The 17,433-nt window shown below is 52.9% G+C and overlaps 2 protein-coding genes across 3 annotated transcripts; one reads left to right on the forward strand and one right to left on the reverse strand.

Moving 5' to 3' along the window:
- The first annotated feature begins 682 nt into the window (after positions 1-682).
- On the forward strand, positions 683-6,499 carry ANKRD53 (ankyrin repeat domain 53). The gene is made up of 6 exons (XM_045446400.1): positions 683-790; positions 1,041-1,245; positions 1,578-1,777; positions 3,053-3,217; positions 3,620-3,740; positions 5,743-6,499. Exons 1-6 carry the CDS (start codon positions 726-728, stop codon positions 6,460-6,462), a joined length of 1,476 nt encoding a protein of 491 aa, XP_045302356.1. The 5' UTR covers positions 683-725; the 3' UTR covers positions 6,463-6,499.
- A 498-nt stretch (positions 6,500-6,997) lies between these two features.
- TEX261 (testis expressed 261) lies at positions 6,998-15,898 on the reverse strand. 2 transcript variants are annotated; one of them, XM_045446405.1, is made up of 6 exons: positions 15,702-15,898; positions 13,980-14,059; positions 12,696-12,849; positions 10,750-10,817; positions 9,918-10,020; positions 6,998-9,750 (listed from the first exon to the last, which is right to left on the reverse strand). In XM_045446405.1, exons 1-6 carry the CDS (start codon positions 15,718-15,720, stop codon positions 9,635-9,637), a joined length of 540 nt encoding a protein of 179 aa, XP_045302361.1. In that variant the 5' UTR covers positions 15,721-15,898; the 3' UTR covers positions 6,998-9,634. The 2 variants fall into 2 exon arrangements, with proteins under 2 accessions (XP_045302361.1, XP_045302360.1); XM_045446404.1 differs by lacking the exon at positions 15,702-15,898 and adding an exon at positions 14,998-15,222.
- Between the last annotated feature and the right edge of the window lie 1,535 nt (positions 15,899-17,433).

The following is a 17,433-nucleotide window of genomic DNA, read 5'->3' on the forward strand; positions in this document are numbered from 1 at the left end:
CGTGTGTGCTCTCCCTCTCAAAAACAAATAAACATTAAAAAAAAAAATGAAGTGTAAATGAATATGAAACCTTGCCGGCGGGCAGTTTGGAAACACATACCAACCCTTTAAGAATGTTCATTCCTTTTTACCTAGTAATTCTACTTCCAGGAATCCATCCTAAGGAAACAACCAAGATGAATCATTTTGTTTTCCAACGCACATGCGAAATGATAGCATGTCCATTATGATGCTGGGTTGCGGTTGCGTCATAATGTACGTTTAGTACGTGGCATGACAGTGGGGGTCAGTTCATGATAAAACGCTAAACGAAAAGAAGTCCAAAAAATATCTATATGATATGTACATACGTATCGTAACAGACTGTGGTTTCTGTGGGTGGCTGGATTCTGATTTTCTCGTCATCTTTTTCTCTGTTTTTACAATCAGCACGTATTAATTTTATAATCAGAAACAAAACCTCTGTGTCTTCTGGTTTGTGTGTGGTTGATGCTGTTTCCAAGGCGCGCAGGGCGGCGGGGATCCCGCGGCAGGATCTCCTGAAGACGGCCTGCCCGGCCGAGATAGCCAGGGACGCTAACGGGTCTTCGCCGCCCGGGAGCCGGCGGTTACTAAGCCGCGAGGTGGCGCGGCTCCTCGGAGGAGCGGCGCTGCCCAGAGCGCAAGTTCGAACACCCTCGGGAGGGTGGCGCGGGCGGGGGCAGTCCCCGCAAACAAGTGTCGCCATGCCGCCAGCGGAGAAATTCTCCCACAAGGTCTCCTGGGGTGGTTCGTCGCTCAAGCAGCCCAGGTGAGCCGGGGATGAGGTGGTCCCGGGCTGCAGGGCCTCCCAGGAGGGGCAGGACCCAATTGGGGTGGGGGCCTTGTGCAGGAGCCCTAGGAGCCCGAGAGCCGGGCTGGGGTCCGGGCTTGCCTCCGGAGAGGTGCCCGGGGACAGTGGCTTCCTCATTGCCCTGCTGACCAGCGAACCCTGGCCTGGCCTCCAGAAACACCCCGGTGCTCAGTGACAGCCCTTGCCGTCACGCACGTCCCCTCTGCAGGGCCTCCGGCCCAGACCGGGACTCCGCTTTCTCACTCACCTCCTCGCTTCCAACCCTCCACTTGCGCTACAACTCTAACCCGGATGAGTGGGACAAGAGGGCCATAGGGAGCTACTACGAGTTGTACGCGGCGGCGCTGGGCAACCTGGAATGGTTGCGGTTCTGTCTGAGTCGGCACCGTGAGGAAATCCCGGCAGATGACAAGGTGAGGCCTTGGAGCTTGGGGGCAAGACCTGAAGTCCTCTGCACTCACAAAAATCTCCTGACATACTTGTTCCCTGGCAAAGATGTGCCTATGCAGCATCCGCAGATGTCCTTTTCTGTGTAGATTGTCCTAATTCACCTTGCTACTGTGGGAGAGCCATTTGGGGGCAGCCAGCAAGGGTGCGCACATATGGGGCTGGGGGGTGGGAAAGGAGTGTGAGCAAGGGATCCCTGGGGGTCAGGGAAGAGGGATGGGTAATCCTAAGGAATTGCTCTCTAGGATAGGTTGTGAGCCCTGCTCAGTCTTCTCCTGTCCTCCTCTGGTCTCCACAGGGTTTCACTGCCATCCACTTCGCAGCCCAGAGTGGCAACCTTGCATGCCTGAAGGTCTTGGTAGAGGAGTACAAGTTTCCGGTGGACCTGCCCACCAACAATGGCCAGACACCCCTGCACCTGGCCATCCACAAGGACAACAAGACCATGATCCTCCCCTGCATTCACTACCTGCTTAAGCAAGGGGCGGCCCTCAACACGTGAGTCCAGCCTGTGTCCAGAAAGTGTCTTGGAGCGTGGGCAGATAGGAACCCCACTTCCAGGTAGGCAGATCCATGCAGGACAGGGAGAGGGCTATGGGGTGACAAGGATTGGGTCCCACATAATGCAGCCAACGAGCCCACATAGTGTGGTAAGGAGATCAGGCTCTGGGAGAGGACAGGCCTAGTTCACATCCCAGCTTTGCCATCTGCTAGCAAACGGAAAGACCTCAGGGAAGCCACTTGACCCTTAGCCTCAGTGCTCTGGTTCCCCAGCTTGTCAGTACACTAGAGTCACCTGTGGAGCTTCACAAATACCAGTGCCTGTGGTTTCAATCAAAGGTTGAAATTGGTATGGGGTGTGGTCTGGGCCTTGGAAAGCCTAAAATATCCCCAAGTATTTCTAATTTGCAGCAAAGTTTGGGAACTATTTCCTCAGTGTTTTCAACTGAAATTTGAGAGGATGACATGAGACTATTGTGGTAATGGAGGAAGTACATGAAAAGGGCATGGATGGCATATGAGGGACTGCACTCATTTGTATACACAGAGCGCCAAGCCAGAGTTGAGGAATAGAGCAGTGAAGACATAGAAACGGTCCCTGCTCTTATGAAGCTGATATACTAGTGCAGGAGCAGACAGGAAGTTAAGTAATAAATGATCAAAATGACAATGTAGTGAGTGGTTACAAGAAATAAACAGGGTGATGAGGTGGTGAGTAAAAGAGGCAGGGAGAGGATCCATCTTGGAAGGGGAAGTCACCTCTAAGGACATGACATTTAAATTGCAAAACTGGGAGCAAGCCAGCCATGCAAAGAACCAGGGAAAAGTGTCCCAGGCAGAGGGAATATGATGTGCAAAGATCACATGTTGGCAAAGAGTGGGGCAAGGTCAGAAGATGAGGCTGAGGTGGAGGCAGGGCTCAGGTCATTCAGGCCTTGTGCGTCATGGCCAGGCAGGGGTAGGTACAGGAGGGCTGACTGACTTATGAACCAGTAAGGTTAGTGCCTCTAAGCTCCAGCCAACCCAGCTCTTCTTCCAGCAGTTCTTAACAGTTGCATTTCCGTATAATCAGACTTTTATCATTCACTTAGTCCAAACCCTCCTTCCACAGTTGAGGAAACTGAAGCTTAGGGAGGAGAAGGGATGTGCCAGAGTCACCCAGTGGGCTAGTGGCAGAGCAAGTCTGGAAGCCAGTTTGCCCACCTCTCTGATGGGCAGATGCCCTTTGTCCCTCCTCTCTGCCCTCTTCCCCCCTGGTGGGGCCCTCTACAGTCAGACGTGCAATGGCTCCACACCCCTCCACCTGGCGGCCTGCCAGGGCCTGCTGAAATGTGTGAAGGTCCTGGTGCAAAATGGGGCCGATGTCCATGCCCGAGATGCCATGGGCTGCAAACCCATCGACTACTGCAAAATATGGAATCACCGCGACTGTGCCAGGTGAGAGACTGAGAACCACCCACAGCCTGCCGCCCTTCCCCTGGGGCCCTCACCTAAGAACTTTTGAGAGGGGGGGTCCGGGCTGGGAGAGAAGTCTGCTGAGGAGACTCCTGCCCAGGATATTATTCCCAGGGCTTTCCGCAGGGCCTCACTCCTTTGGGTTTAGCATTACCCTTCCTTCTCCAGAGGCCCTGGGTCCTCAGCAGGAGGGTGGTGATCAGACCATCAGTCACTTTCCTCTCTCACCTCAAATGACAGTAGTTAGTCAGAGGGGCCTTGAGCAGTGGAGGAATGTGTCTCTGGTGGCTCCTCTCACCCATATCAGGCCTTCAGCAGCCAGTCTTCCCAGCCTTGGCTAAAGCTCAGTCATCAGGATGACACACACCCCTACCTTGGCACCAGGTTCTTGAAGGATGCCATGTGGAAACGGGACAAGAAGGACTTTGCTTGTGAGATGGGGAAATTGAAGACGCTCAAGGACCAGCTGGCCCTCATGGAACAGGACTACCTGACTGAGTATCAAGTAAGTGGGAGGGGTGGACAGGGGTTCCCAGCAGCCACTGCTATCCAAGCATGTGAGCAGAGGACAAGTGCACTCACATGCACAGTTATTTAGAAGAGTGGCTGGTAGCAATCCCACCCAGAAAAAGCCTCCCTCTCCCCATCCTCTGAAATTCCACCCTTAAAAGCCACTCCTTTACGTCAAAAGTCTTGCTTTGTGTTAGAAAGCAAATACGGCTTAAATTAGCAAGAATTTATGGCACCCCTCCCTAGTGCATTGCCTCCTTCTGGATTAGGAGGAAAATCTCTAATGAGACCCATTCCCTGCGTATACTGGGATTCACATTGGTTAAATAGACCCATCCTTTGGGGCACCTGGCTGGCTCAATCCGTGGAGCATGTGACTCTTGATCTCAGGGTTGTGAATTCAAGCCCCACATTGATTGTAGAGATTACTTAAAAATAAAATCTTAAAAATATGCATCCTTTCCAACAGACACTGTACTCTGTGCTAGGAACCTGCTGGACCCTGAGGCGCCAAAGAAAAATGAGATGTGGTCCCCTCACTCAAGAAGCTTAGGGTCTAGTAAAGGAGGTGGGTTATATTCCCACAGAGGAGGAAGGGTCCAGGAAGATGCCAGAGAGATAATGGTTAAGAGGATCTTTAAAGATGGGCAGCAGTTGGCCATAAGAAGAAGGGAAGGGGTAACCAAACAGAAGGAACAGACAGCCCTGTGGACAGGCCTAGAGGTACAGGAGAATGTGGTATATGCTGAGAGTAGGGGATCGGATGTGAGTTGGAGATTGACAAACTAGAGACTTGGCAGGGGCTCAGATCTATCATGGACCTGGGCTGGGGAAGAATGGGGAAGTGGCTAAAGGATTTTAAGCAGGTGTCATTATATAGGATGCAAGTCCAAAAAACCAAAAAGAAGGCCCTGGGAATCCTCAGTGAATCCAAAAGTGGGGAGGGCATCAGGCCTGGCAAAATCCAGTACTCCAGCTTGGTTCCAGCTGCATTTTTCTCCAGCTTTCTCAACCCTACCCTCTTCTGTTGTTAGTGTCACCCAGTCCCATGTGCCCAGAGGAGGCAAAGCTCGTCCATTCCCACGACTCTAAACTTTCCCAGAAGCCCCTTGCAGCTCTCCCCTTATCTCTTACTGGCCTCACTGGATCATATGTCCATTCTTGCTCCAATCCCTAGAGGTAAAGGAAAGCCATGTGCTGGCTGACCTGGGTCTGGGGCAAGGCTGATGGAATTATTATGATTGGCTTAGCCTAATCAGAGCCTATCTCCCAAGCTGGGTCAATCTCCATACCACTTGATTGCTTAGCAACAATCTGGGAAGTGAGACACTGAAACAAGGGTATGGAAAGGGGGCAGTTCTGTGACAAGTTGAAGGTTCAGTTCTAGTAGAGGCAGAAACAGAGAGGTAGGCTGAGTCATCACCACCTGGTGCAAAGAGCCAGCCAACTATATACCCTGACATACAAGGCCTACCACTTCAAGAAGCCTGCCCAGATCGACTCCCCTGGTTCCAGACCTTCCAAACCTTTCTTTCTCCTTCCAGAGTCAAGGATTTGCCTTTCCCCCCATCAAACCAGAGGTTCTCTTAGGGCAGGACATATCTCTACTACCAGACTGGGGGCTTCTTTGGGGGTGGAGGCTTGTCTCCCCCATGAGACTTGAGGTTCCCCATAGGGCAGGGACTGTATCTCCCACTCACGCTGGAGACCTAGGGCAGAGGCTGTGTCAGATTGGAGGTCTCCTCTATGGGAGAGGGTCTATCTGCCCCATCAGCCCAGGGGCTCCCATAGGGTAATAGTTGTCTCCCTGTCAGAACAAGGGCTCCCATAAGGCAGGAGTTCCTCCCATCAGACTTAGGTTTCCCCTGGGGCAGCACTGTATGATGGGTGGCCAATGACACCTGAGGTTTTCGAGGGCTATAGCCACAGGGCCCCCTTCCACAGAAGCGGGGAGGGGGCAGCCCTCCACAACTATCTTGTACCCTCTGATGTTGCAGAAAGAGCACCAAATTCTGAGAGAAGCTAATTTCAAGAAGTGGCTCCACTGCAAGCAGCTGCTCCGAGGCCAATCCCTGATCCGGACCGCCAAGCGAGAGCCTTGTACCCCACGCCAGGCTATGGCCCTCTCCAAGGCCACCAAGTACCAGGGACTGAGGCCTCCCAAGAGCTTCTACCCCTCCCCAGAGGCGCGCCTGCGAGAGACACCGCGGCCCAAGCTGCAGCCCTTGAGGACACACACGCCCATCTACATGCAGCCCATGGTCAGGCAGCCCAAGTCATGGAATGTTAGCAACAATCCTGCCAGATCACCCACCACCCAGATCGGCTACACGCAGGGCATCCGCCTGGGTGTGCATCCGGACCCCAGCTCAGAGCATGACTTCCGCAGCTTCCTCAAGGTGAGGTCCGACAGGCACGGTAGTGCCAAACTGTGCACAGTGGCCGGCAACCAGGTGGCACCTGTGCCCCAGCTGCCTTTCGAGGTGATGGTCCGAGAGCTGTACCCTTCGGTGCGGCCATACAGGATGAAAGTGCCCCAGGGCTTTTGCTCTGTCAGCATGAAGGATGTGCCCCAGAAGCGGCACTTGGGTGATAACAACTTCTGGACTGACGCTCTGGCCATGAACCTGCGCGAGACATTTGATGAAGCCTTCCTGGCAGCTGTGCAAGCCCATCAAAGGCTCCCCACTCGACCCTACCTGAAAAGTCCCCCATAAACTTATTTTGGTAGGCTCTCTACCTGAGGCAGCCCAACGGAGGCTGAGATGTGATTCATGGTGTGGATGGAGGACAGGGAGAAAAGTGCCCACAGGCTTCCCACTCTCCAGCGCAAAGATCTGAGCTTCTCTCAACAAAAGCCTATATCCCAGGTCTCCCTTCTCCAGAAAGAAATTTCTTGGACCCCCTCCCCCCCAGGAGATTTAAGTTAGGGCAAAGGCCTCAGAGTGGGTATCAGTCTCTATCCTGGGCCCTAGCATTGTAAAAGTGACACTTGGGTGTCCCCAATACCTCCCCTCCCTCTCAGCCCACCAGGAACAAGGCTTCCAGGATGAGGGACCGCTGGAAAATTCTGCCTCTTGTTCAGATTAAGTCCTTCAAGGTTTCTGTAGATCAGGGAGGCACAAGCAGCATATCTCGGGGGAAAGGAGGGAGGACATGTGGCTTCAGTTCGAGACTACAGAAGCACTTGCACTTCCTCCAGGTAGCTATCCTGGATCCCCTGCTATCCCCTGTACACATCACTACAAATCATTCATTAAACAAACATTTATTGAGTGCTTTCTATGTACCAGGCACCAAGCCAGGCACTGTTGATACAAAAACTGAAGGACAGTCCCTGCCCTCAAGGAGCTTACAGTCTAGTGGGGAAATAGACCAGTAAGCAGGCAAGTAAGCCTAGAGTGAATTGTGTGGTGTGCTGGGGGGGAGAGGGGACAGAGCTCAGAGGTAATGAAACCTAAGTTGAGAAGGTACCCAGGTGAGCAGAAGAAAGGGGAATCAAAGTGGCATCTCTGAATACAGGAGGCTGGAGCACATGGTGCAAGGTGGCAAGTGATGAGACCAGAGGCGAGCAGAAACCAGATATCACAAGTCTCACAAGCCATGCTAAGGGGTCTGGACTTTATCCTGAGAGCAGTAGGGAGCCATGAAAGGTTGTAGGCCAGGGAGTGACCTGATCAACTATACATTTTAAAGACAACTCTGGCTGTGGGACAGAGAAGCAGAAGGAGGCTGTCACAATAATCCAGGTATAAGTTGATGACAGTGGCAGTGGCTTGAATCAAGAGATGTTAGGAAAGTAAATTTAACAGTTTTTAGAGACTGGATGGGGGTGGGGAGGGGCCGAAAAAGAAAGCAGGGCTAGAAAGCCGGTTTCTGGTCTGGCTCCTGAGAGGTCTTGGGGCCACAGCAGGTACCCAAAAGAGGCAGGTTTACAGAGGACAGCAACAAGTGCCCTCTGGCCCATGAGAGTTGTCTGTGCACCCAAAGGCAGAACTATGTAGTTCAGAAGACCAGGAGGGACATCGGGGCTGGAGGTCAACTCTCAATTCCTTGGCAAAGAGTCCTTGAAGCCATCAGCATGGATGGGCTCCTCCAGGGAGCCCACAACAGAACCCTGAGAAACCCCATGTGTGGGGGGCAAATGGAGAGGCCTGTGCAGGAAACTGAAAGGAAGAGCCAGAGGTAGGAGGAAAACCAGCCAGAGGAGTGCCAGTAAAGTGCAACTCAAGGAGCTGGGGGTGGTCAGCCCTGTCAGATGCTGCAGAGATCCAGTAGGATAGGAGAGGACTTAGCACGAAGCCACCGGCAACCCCCAGGCGAGAAGCCATATCATCATGGTGAGGAACAAAGAAGTGGATGGCAAGGGAGAGCAGGGCCAGCCGCTGACCCACAGTGAAGATGGTAATCGGCCTCCTGCGTCTTCCACCTTGTCCTCCCTTGTCTGCATAGGATAAAAAGGCCCGGCCATCTCCTCCCCACCAAGAAAAAACCAAAATGTGCTACTCCTCTCAGGGAAAGGGACAGGCTGGTATTTTTAAGAGAACAGGAAACACTCACGTCAGGAGATGCGGGGCTGTGGTGGGACGTGAGGCAGGATATAGAAAATTTCAAGCACAGACGCCTTCCCCGGCTTAAAGGTACCACAGGTGCACTGTCCATCTCCGCACCCGCCAGCCTCGCTCTGAGGTAGAGGACGTGGCTAGGAACGGCTCTCATGGGGGCTGCACGCCAACGTGTACGGCTGAGTCCTTGCAAGGCACTGTAGCTGGAGTGCAAAGTCAGCATATGCTGGTCTGTGCCAGGATCTGGCCTGCCTTCTTACAAGACTGAGGTCATCTCCTCAGGAGCCAAGAGCACACAGAAGAGAGGGCCAGCCCTCGTGTGCTCTTAGAGTGACAAACCATTTCTCCCCTCAGTCCCAGTTCTTAAAAATTAGGCTGTAACCCAGGCTGCCTGGAAGCCAATTTCTATTTTGTTTCTCCTCAGGCCTGAGACAGAATTCGGCCAGAAACCACTCCTTTTCCCCAGGGGAAGACTTGCAGGTAGGATATTGCAGATATTCTGAAAATCCAACCCAGTCCCAAACTGTGCCTCTCTGTTCCCAGTTGTGACAGCCATGGAGCCGCAGGTAAAGAAGAGATGGATGAAAGGGAGGGGGCATGAGAAAGGCCGCCTCCACCCCAACTCCCCTGATCTGGCTCAGCTCCTCAGCTCCTCATCGCTGCTCATTTCCCACAAAAGGCCATGACAGCAGTCCCTTCGAGAGGGCAAGACCCAAACCCAGAAAAGGAGCCACTGGAACAGAAAAGCCCGTCCAGTCCAGGGCAGAAGAGCAATAGGAAGAAAGGGAGATGAACTTTCAGGGTATTAAGGCAAACAGTGCCACCTAGAATCTTTATTCAAATGGGAATCAGCACTTGGACAGAAATCACAGTTCAACAGCAAAAACGATTTCTCTTGGAAGTGCCAAGCCATGGCCCCTCCCCACGGCCATCTGCCCAGAGAACTTATCCCTATTTGCTCTCCAGCTTCACAGCCCCTGCCCCGCCTGCCCAGGCTGAGCCAGAACCTCCTGACCCACCACAGAAGCCGGCAGGAGGGTCACAGGGAGCTCAGCTTCCGCATAACCAGGTGGACCATGGCCTCCTGGCTAAGCAGGCTCTGCCATCCCCCCGGTGCCCTCTGAGGTCACGCCCTCTAGCAACGTCAGATCTGAGCCAAGCTGAGCCCCTCGAGGAAGGTGGGGACGAGGGCTTCAGGGAGAGTCAAGGGAACGAGGGCCAGGGCTGGGGGAAGGTGCCTTCCAGGCTCACGGCCCCCACCTAGTGCAGAGGCCCAGGGGCCTGACTCTCCTGATCTTGCTCCCACATCCCCTCCCCAAGGGGTTCAGTATATCTTCTGACGACTGGGTAGAATGGCCTCTTTGATGAAGGAGAAGACAACCAGGATCCCTAAGCGTTTGCCCCGCTTGCCTTTGGTGAAGTAATTGGAGACCACGTCATCTGTGGAGACATAGGCAGGGAGATGAGTGTGTGTGTCTAAATGTGAACACGGCTCTCCCCACCTGGAGCCCAAGTGTCTCCCTCACAGGGCTGGGCTCTGGCTCCCTGTGTAGATCCAGGTCTTCCTGGTGTCATCCCACCATGACCCCTGACAAACCCCTTCTCACCTCCTGGCTGCATGGTGGAGGGCAGGATGTTTTCCCCAGCCGACAGCGACACAAAGAACGCAAACGGGATTATCCACAGACAGAAAGTGAAATAGGCCAGGACCTGGCAACAAGAGACACTGAAAAGAGGGTGCCCCGTAGGTGCCAAGGGTGGGCCGGACATGGTCACCGTGTATCTTACAGAGGCGCTCAAGGGTGCACAGAAGGCCCCACACCTGATCTCTGAAGGAGGCCAGGGCCCAGGAAGCGGAGACAAGACAACCTCAGACACGGAGATAATTCAGTGGGGAAAGGTGAAGGCTGAGGATGGCTGAGTGTGACCACAATCCCCAAATCCTGGTCACTAGGACAAGCAATTCCTCTGAACTAAAGGAGGCAGATGGAGGGCAAAACCATGGCTGACCCATATTCCCCAAAACAGTGACCCTGTTCTTCCCAAGGGTCAGAACTGCAGCAGCAGGGTGTGGAGGGACCCAGAGAGGAGAAAGGCTTGGCAGGCCACTGGGAGGAGCCGGGCTTCAGGACCGCAACCTGCCCAGCCCCGTGAGATGTGCATCAGCCAAGGCCACCCCCCTGCCCCATCCTGACCTCAGGTGATCCTGGGAGAACCAACGGACTTCCCATGGGAGAGCAGCGTCGTCCCCACCTCTGCCAAAGGGTTCCCTGCTCCTCATCCACACTGCTTTCTAAAATCATCAGTACTATTTTTTTTAAATGTGTTATCCCTAAATAGACTGTTTCAAATCATAGCTAAGTTCACAAAGCAAATAATGCAAGTCCCCTTTACTTCCCCTAGCCCTGCTAATAGTTCGACGTACTGAACACTTCTTACCTCTGAGAAAGGATAATATTCCTCTGCAAAAAACTGAAACGCTAGGTAGTGATTCACCACCACTAGCCCTGTTGAGGGAATGAAGAGTCAGTCAGTTTGGGGAGAATAACATAAAGCTAGACTTTTAACCTTCAAAAGGCCCCTGGGAGTGGGGAGCCCTGAGTCTCAGTCCTGATTTTACACCCATCTCACAGTATGGCTATAAGCCAAGCACACCACCCTCCAGAACTCAGTTTTCCATCTGTTAAAATGGGATCATTAGCTCCTGCCTGCCCACTGCAGAAGGCATTTATGAGCAAAATTAGAAGGCATTAAGAAAGCTCTTTGAATGGTTTACAAATGAGACTTTAATGTTACATAATTCAAAGCACTGTGATGATCAACCTGGTTTTAAGTGGACATGAGTCCTGAAGAGTGCTCTCCCATGGGCGTGGGTGCAGGAAATCATGGGTGTGCGGGTACCAAACATACTGCCAACAGATTCTAATCTGAACTGGGCAGCAGGGAGAGGGCCTCAAATAAAAAGGCTCTCTCTCCTCAGGAATAAAAGGGCACAGTTTGCTAGGCACACTTTTAGGGATCCTCCAGATTCTGGGGGAAGGGGCCCTTCCTCGTTCTGTCCCAGGGTAGGGCTCCCTGGTCTAAACTAGTATGTTCTGGACTGACACCCACCTCCTTAATGTACACCCACATTCATGGAGGGAGAGGTAATGTGTAGATCCCGGGGACGGGCTGCTCAGAGACAGGCATCCCTGCCTGTTCACACAGTGAGGTGAAGGGCGGGCACCAGAACAAAGCGCAGCCTCAAACTGAACGCCCCGCACAAACACCTCACAGCCCGGTGCCATGTCTTGCTTCTCTTTCCTCCTCTCTGGTGTCTCCCTTTCTAAGGGAGAGCTCCACCATACCTAGCCATATTCTAGAAATGAGGGGAAACTGGAAGACAGATGGTGCCTAATGCCCACACATCTTCAGACGAACTCTCTCGGGCATCTAAAGGGTAGGTTGGGGGAATGACAAAGGGAAGCCAAGAGGGCCTGCTGCTGTGGGGGGATGGGGAGGGTTCTATCCCCTGGGAAGATGCAGGAGGGGTCTGGTCTCCAGACTCCCCACACCAACCTCCACTGAACACATCCTCTGGTGGAATCAAACCAAGGTGCTCAGGGAAGAGGCCAGTCCTTGCTTTAATGCTATGCCCTCCTTGTGGATAACATTCTCTTTCCAGATTATCCCACAGAAATAGTAAAGTGGCTCTAAGAAACCCCCAATTACATCTCATATCCTGACCAAAGGCTAGATGACCAGTAATGTTTAATGGGAGAAAAGGCAATCCTGGTAACCAAACACTTCCCAGAATCTTTTCCGGGAATATCTATAATCGCCTACCGTGTGTCACTGGAGTCCATCATCTTTAAACAGATTGAGAAGCTAAGGCCAGAGAGGAGAAATGACTCTCAGGACCAGAAAGTAGTGCCAGGTCAAAAACAGAAAAGTCAGGGTCCTCCAAACACATCTGTCTACCCCAAGGCAGGTGCCTGCAGGGGGACCCACAGACCCTTGTATTAAGACTTCGGGGCAGACGACTAGCTGGCGAGCTACCTGCCTTGCCAGGGTGGGGCCCTGGGCTTTTCCTGGCTAAGTGGTTTCTTAGGAGCCATGACTATGCATCAAACTCACCTTTTCTCCCTTCTCAAATTTACCTCCCTGGGAAAGCCCTCCCTGTCTGAGTATCCCACCCCTACCACCTCATCCCCCCAAATTCTAGTCACTAGAGCCAAGGTTCACTCTAGGCTCCTCAAGTGTGAGCACCCCAAGTTCCCCATCAGCCTGGCCTCCTGGAGGACCTCAGTGGTTTTGCCTCTTTTCTCTATATCCCCACGGTGTGCCTGACTGAGCTGGGCACATGCGACCACCTCAACTGCCTCCCCAACTCTGCCCCCTCTCACCGCACGAAAGGATGAAGTTAGGCGAGGTCAGCATGATGAAGGGGAAGGTCTGGAGGAGGCCAAAGTAGACGAGGTTGGTGAAGAGGCCCACGCCAATCATGAAGGTGGGGAAGCGTTCAAAAACGTAGAGGCCAATCAGCACAGCCGTGGAGAACTGAAACAACCAGAGGTACACAGTGCAGGGAGCCTCTTCCAGGCAGCCTTCTTGGTCTCACTAACCCCCAGCCCACTCCGGGGAACACTAGGTTCATATGCTTCAGTCTCCTCCTGTTTCACAGTCACAGGTCTGGCCTCCCCAACTTGTCTCTCAACTCCCAAAGGGCAGCGTCTTTTCACGCCATTCTCAAAAAGTTGACAGCAACCCACCATAAAGGAAAAGAAAACAGTTTACAGATCAAAGTTCAAATTTCAATTCTAGTCTTTTCTGTTTTCCTTAAAATGCTGATCATGACCTACTGAATTGGTTACACAACCCAATAGTGAATGACACCTGCAGTTTGAAAAAACACTGTTCTGAAGGACTTATAGCTGTCAGCACTTAACAAATGGCAGTTGGCGGAATGAAGCTATAATTCCTATAGCAACACCCACAAACCAGGCCCCTGAACCCAGAGCTGAGAGCTATGGTCTTGTCTCCACTACTAACCCTCCACTCCAAGCCGTGCCCAGAGTGGCTGTTGACACCAGGTGACTTGAGCGGCACTGGGCTTCTCCCGTCCAAATATATGCCCCATCCCCGGCCCTTCCTGCAGCCGGCAGGAATCTGACCGCGCCAGCAGGCACTCTGGTAGCTTTGACATCAATGGCAAGGATTGTGTCCTCAGGAACAGAAGCCTTCCATGAAAGCTCCGGAGGGCAGGGCTTGGGCAGGCTTCCCTCTCTTAGGACAAGCCACTTGACCCAGTCAGAAAGAGGGCAATGAGTACTCTAACTCAAGTACTCAAAACTGTCCTTAGGTCCTTCTTAGTTCTAAATGCCATGAGCAGAGCAAGGGGCTACAGACAATGGGAAACAACCAAGCAAAGGCCAGGCCGTGGTGCTGTCAACAGAGATGGCACTCAGCTGTCACCTGAAGGAACTGAGTGAAGCAATGCCACTTGGGGAAGGAGGTGAGGGAACACCTGTTCCAGACAGCACACTCAGGAGCCCAGGTGCAAGTCGAGGGGATAGGGGTGGCACCCTCAGGAAACAGCAGGGACACAGGTCTCATCATCCATGCCAAACTTTCCCCACTTCCTCCTTTGGAGGCAAAAGAGGGGAAATCCTGGGAAATCTGCCACTTACCCAGATCATGTATTTTATGATCCTGCTGGTGGCCACTGTGTATTCTTCTATCAGTTCTGCCAGGTAATAGAGTCCGGCAGCTGAGGGGGTTAAGAAGAGGAACAAGCAGGAAGAACATTAGCCAGAGTCACTTCACCATCCTGGTCGTTCCTCTCTCTGCAGCTGGTCCCCACTGACCCTTCATGAACTCCAACACGTAAGGAAAAACCAAACATCCCATGTGGTGTCCTCCCCTGACAAAGCAAAACCGTCAGGGCAACTAAGGAGACTTCATAAAACTGAATGAAAGCCTGTATTTGACGCCTCAGCACAATGCTAACCTCTGGTTCGTAAAGGACAAGTTCATTCATTCATTCAATAATATCTGTGGGCACCCGGCACGGGCCAGGTGCCGAGCTGAGTAATGAGAGTACAGAATAAGACAGACGAGGTCCCTTCCTTGACCCAGCGTGGGTAGGTGGGTAGTAGGCAAAGGAATCAGATGATCCCAGTGTGATAAGCCCTACTTCCGAGAAAGCAGAGGGCACCACCAAACCCCATAAGGAGAGCTTCCTTGAGGAGATGACATCTCAGCTGGGACCAAGAGTAGGAACCAGCCGGATGGAAAGAGAAAGCGTGTCAAACTCCGAGAGAGTAGGCAGTACAAAGGGCCGGAGGCGAAAGAGCGGCGATAAGCCTGGAAAAGTTCAGCTCCGTAGGCCCGCGAGGGTGGGACCCGCAGCGGCTGGCAGTGCGAGAGCTCGGGCAAGGGGCAATGGAATTAGCCACTCCCAGGCATTGCCGGGGTGCATTTTGTGACACCGGGAAGGACCCGCGGTCCCGAGGGCTGCTGGGTTCAGCAAGAGAGGGCAAGACCTGACGGGACGAGGAAGGAGAGAGATGCGAGGGCCCGGAGCACCGGACAGAAGTCCCCCGGGCGGCTCCGGCGACCCGTGAAGCGACCACCCTCGAGATGCGATCCCCGGCCAGCACAGATGCCGGACGGGAGCCCGCGCGGATCCGGGTCGCGCACTCTCACCGACGGCCAGCGTGATGAAGGCCACCTGGATGAAGAGCGACAGCCAGCTCAGCACGTACATGAACCACATGGCGCCCCCGCCCCACCCGCCCCCCGACCGCCAGGACGGGCCTGCGCGCTTCGGCTCCGGCGACACGGAGCCGCCGCCACCGTCGCCGCGTCCCCGCCCCGCGGACAGCGGGACGACCGTAGGCCGCCGCCGAGAGAAGCCCGGTCGGGGCGTAGCCCCCTGCCGAATCCGGCCTAGCGCCGCCTGCCGGCGCGGAGGACCAACCGCCGCGGCCGCGTACAGCACAGCTCTCGGGGAGCTGCATCCCCGGGGCTGCACCAAGGGGACGGCCGGCAACGCACGGCCGGCGACGCAGCTCGCGGAGGCAGGACTGTCCCGGGGGGCGGGGAAGCGGCGCCTGCTGGAGGGACAGCCGTCGGTGTGCTCCCTGGGCTCTCCCGCTTCCAGCGTGGAGGGGTACAGGGCGCGAGAGGGCCGCCTGACCGCTCCCCAAACAAGCACCGACCAGAAACCTCTAGGCAGGTTTGCCTACAGCACTTTATCTCGCTATCGCAGGTAACCGGGACACAATTGTTGCATGCCTAACGCGTGCCAGGCACTGTGATTAAAGGCTACGCTGCATTTTCGTAATGGAAGCTGATTGGATGACGTAGATCATTTTATGGATAGGGAAGCTGGGGCCAAGGAAGGTTACCTTGCCTCAGGTCATACATCTAGGAAGCGGCACAGGCAGAAGTTGGGGCGCCTTTAAATCAGTCATCTTCAGGCGTAACTCTCCCTTTAGGCTGAGTTCCTTTAGGGTACTTTCTTCACCTTTGTATCGCCTGCACACCGCCAGTGGCTGGCACGCAAGGCGCCCAGTTGCAGCCGAATGCATTTACTATCTACCATGGAGTGAGTTACCGAGGGGGAGGAAGGAGCAGGGCAGCCCTTGTTAAGAAGTTCTCCATCTAGTGGCCAAGACAGGCATGCAAACTAAAGTGTGCGGGATTCGGCCAGGCTACTCCTCTCAGAATAACCTTTACATGCATAAACGTAAATACAAAATTAAACATTAATCAAAAATTAAATATAGAATTACTATATGGTCCATCAATTACACTCCTGGGTATATACCCCGAAATATTTAAAGCAATGACTCAAAAGAGTTATGTATACACCAATGTTCACAGCAGCATTTGGTAGGCTCCTGGATAGGATAGGGCTGGTCACCAGAAAGACCAAGCCATGATTAGAAGCTTGGAACTTTTGGTCTCATCCCCCATCCTCCACAGAGGTGAGAGGGGCTAGAGATTGAGTTAATAATCAGTCATGCCTCTGTGATGAAGTCTCCCTAAAAATCCCAATACTGTGGGGTTCAGACGTTGGTGAACGCATCCCCGTGCTTGGAGGATGGCACACCCCAACTGCAGAGACAGATGCTCCTGAGCTGGGGACCCTTCCAGACCTTGCCCTATGTGCTTCTTAACCTGGCTGTTCATCTGTATCTTTATAATATCCTTTGTAATAAACTGGTAAATGTAAGTAAATGTTTCAGAGTTTTGTCAGCCAATTACCTTTGAGTTGTCATTTCCAAGTTTTGTCTAGCAAATTACCCAACCTGAGGAAGGTGGTGTGGGAACCCCCTACTTTGTAGCCAAGTTGGACAGAAGCGTAGGTCCCCTGGAGACCCGTGACTGTAACTGGCATCTGACTTGAGGGCAGTCTTGTGGGACTGAGCCCTTAAACTTGCAAAATCTCACACCAACTCCGTGTGGTTAGTATCAGAATTGAATAAAATTATAGGACACCGAGTCTGTGTACAGGTTGTTGGAAAATTGGTTGATGTGAGGGGAAAAGCCCACATGTTTGGTGTCATAAGGGTTGTGAGTAGAGAAACAGTTTTCCTTTATTACCACAATGACAAAGTATAAATGAACATAAATGATGTTTCAAATGACCTTCAATCATGTGAGAGAGTTATGGATATTACTAACAAGTACTATGAGTCTGTTGCCTTTATTCACCATGGAGGGAAATGTTTAGTTTCAGTTAGAGGTCATTAGTGCAAATAACATGGAATTTTTTTTCCTTCCAATTTTCCAGGGTTCTGGAGTTGATCTCCCTGAATTCTATGTCCACTGTTGACTTCTAAGGTGTCCCAAACCCCTGCTTAAGAATTCCTGAGAAGGGGGGCCTGGGTGGCTCAGTCAGTTAAGCGTTCGGCTCAGGTGATGATCTCACGGTTCATGAGTTCAAGCCCCACAGTTGGACTCTCTGCTGACAGCTGGGAGCCTGGAGCCTGCTTCCAATTCTGTGTCTCCCTCTCTCTCTGCCCCTCCCCTGCTGTCTCTCTCTCTCTCTCTCTCAAAGATAAATAAACATTTTTTTTAATTAAAAAAAAAGAATTACTGAGGAATATGTATAAGGGACAGTGGGAGCTTAAA

The sequence above is a fragment of the Leopardus geoffroyi genome, chromosome A3 (assembly GCF_018350155.1).
Source record: "Leopardus geoffroyi isolate Oge1 chromosome A3, O.geoffroyi_Oge1_pat1.0, whole genome shotgun sequence".
Classification (NCBI taxonomy): domain Eukaryota; kingdom Metazoa; phylum Chordata; class Mammalia; order Carnivora; family Felidae; genus Leopardus; species Leopardus geoffroyi.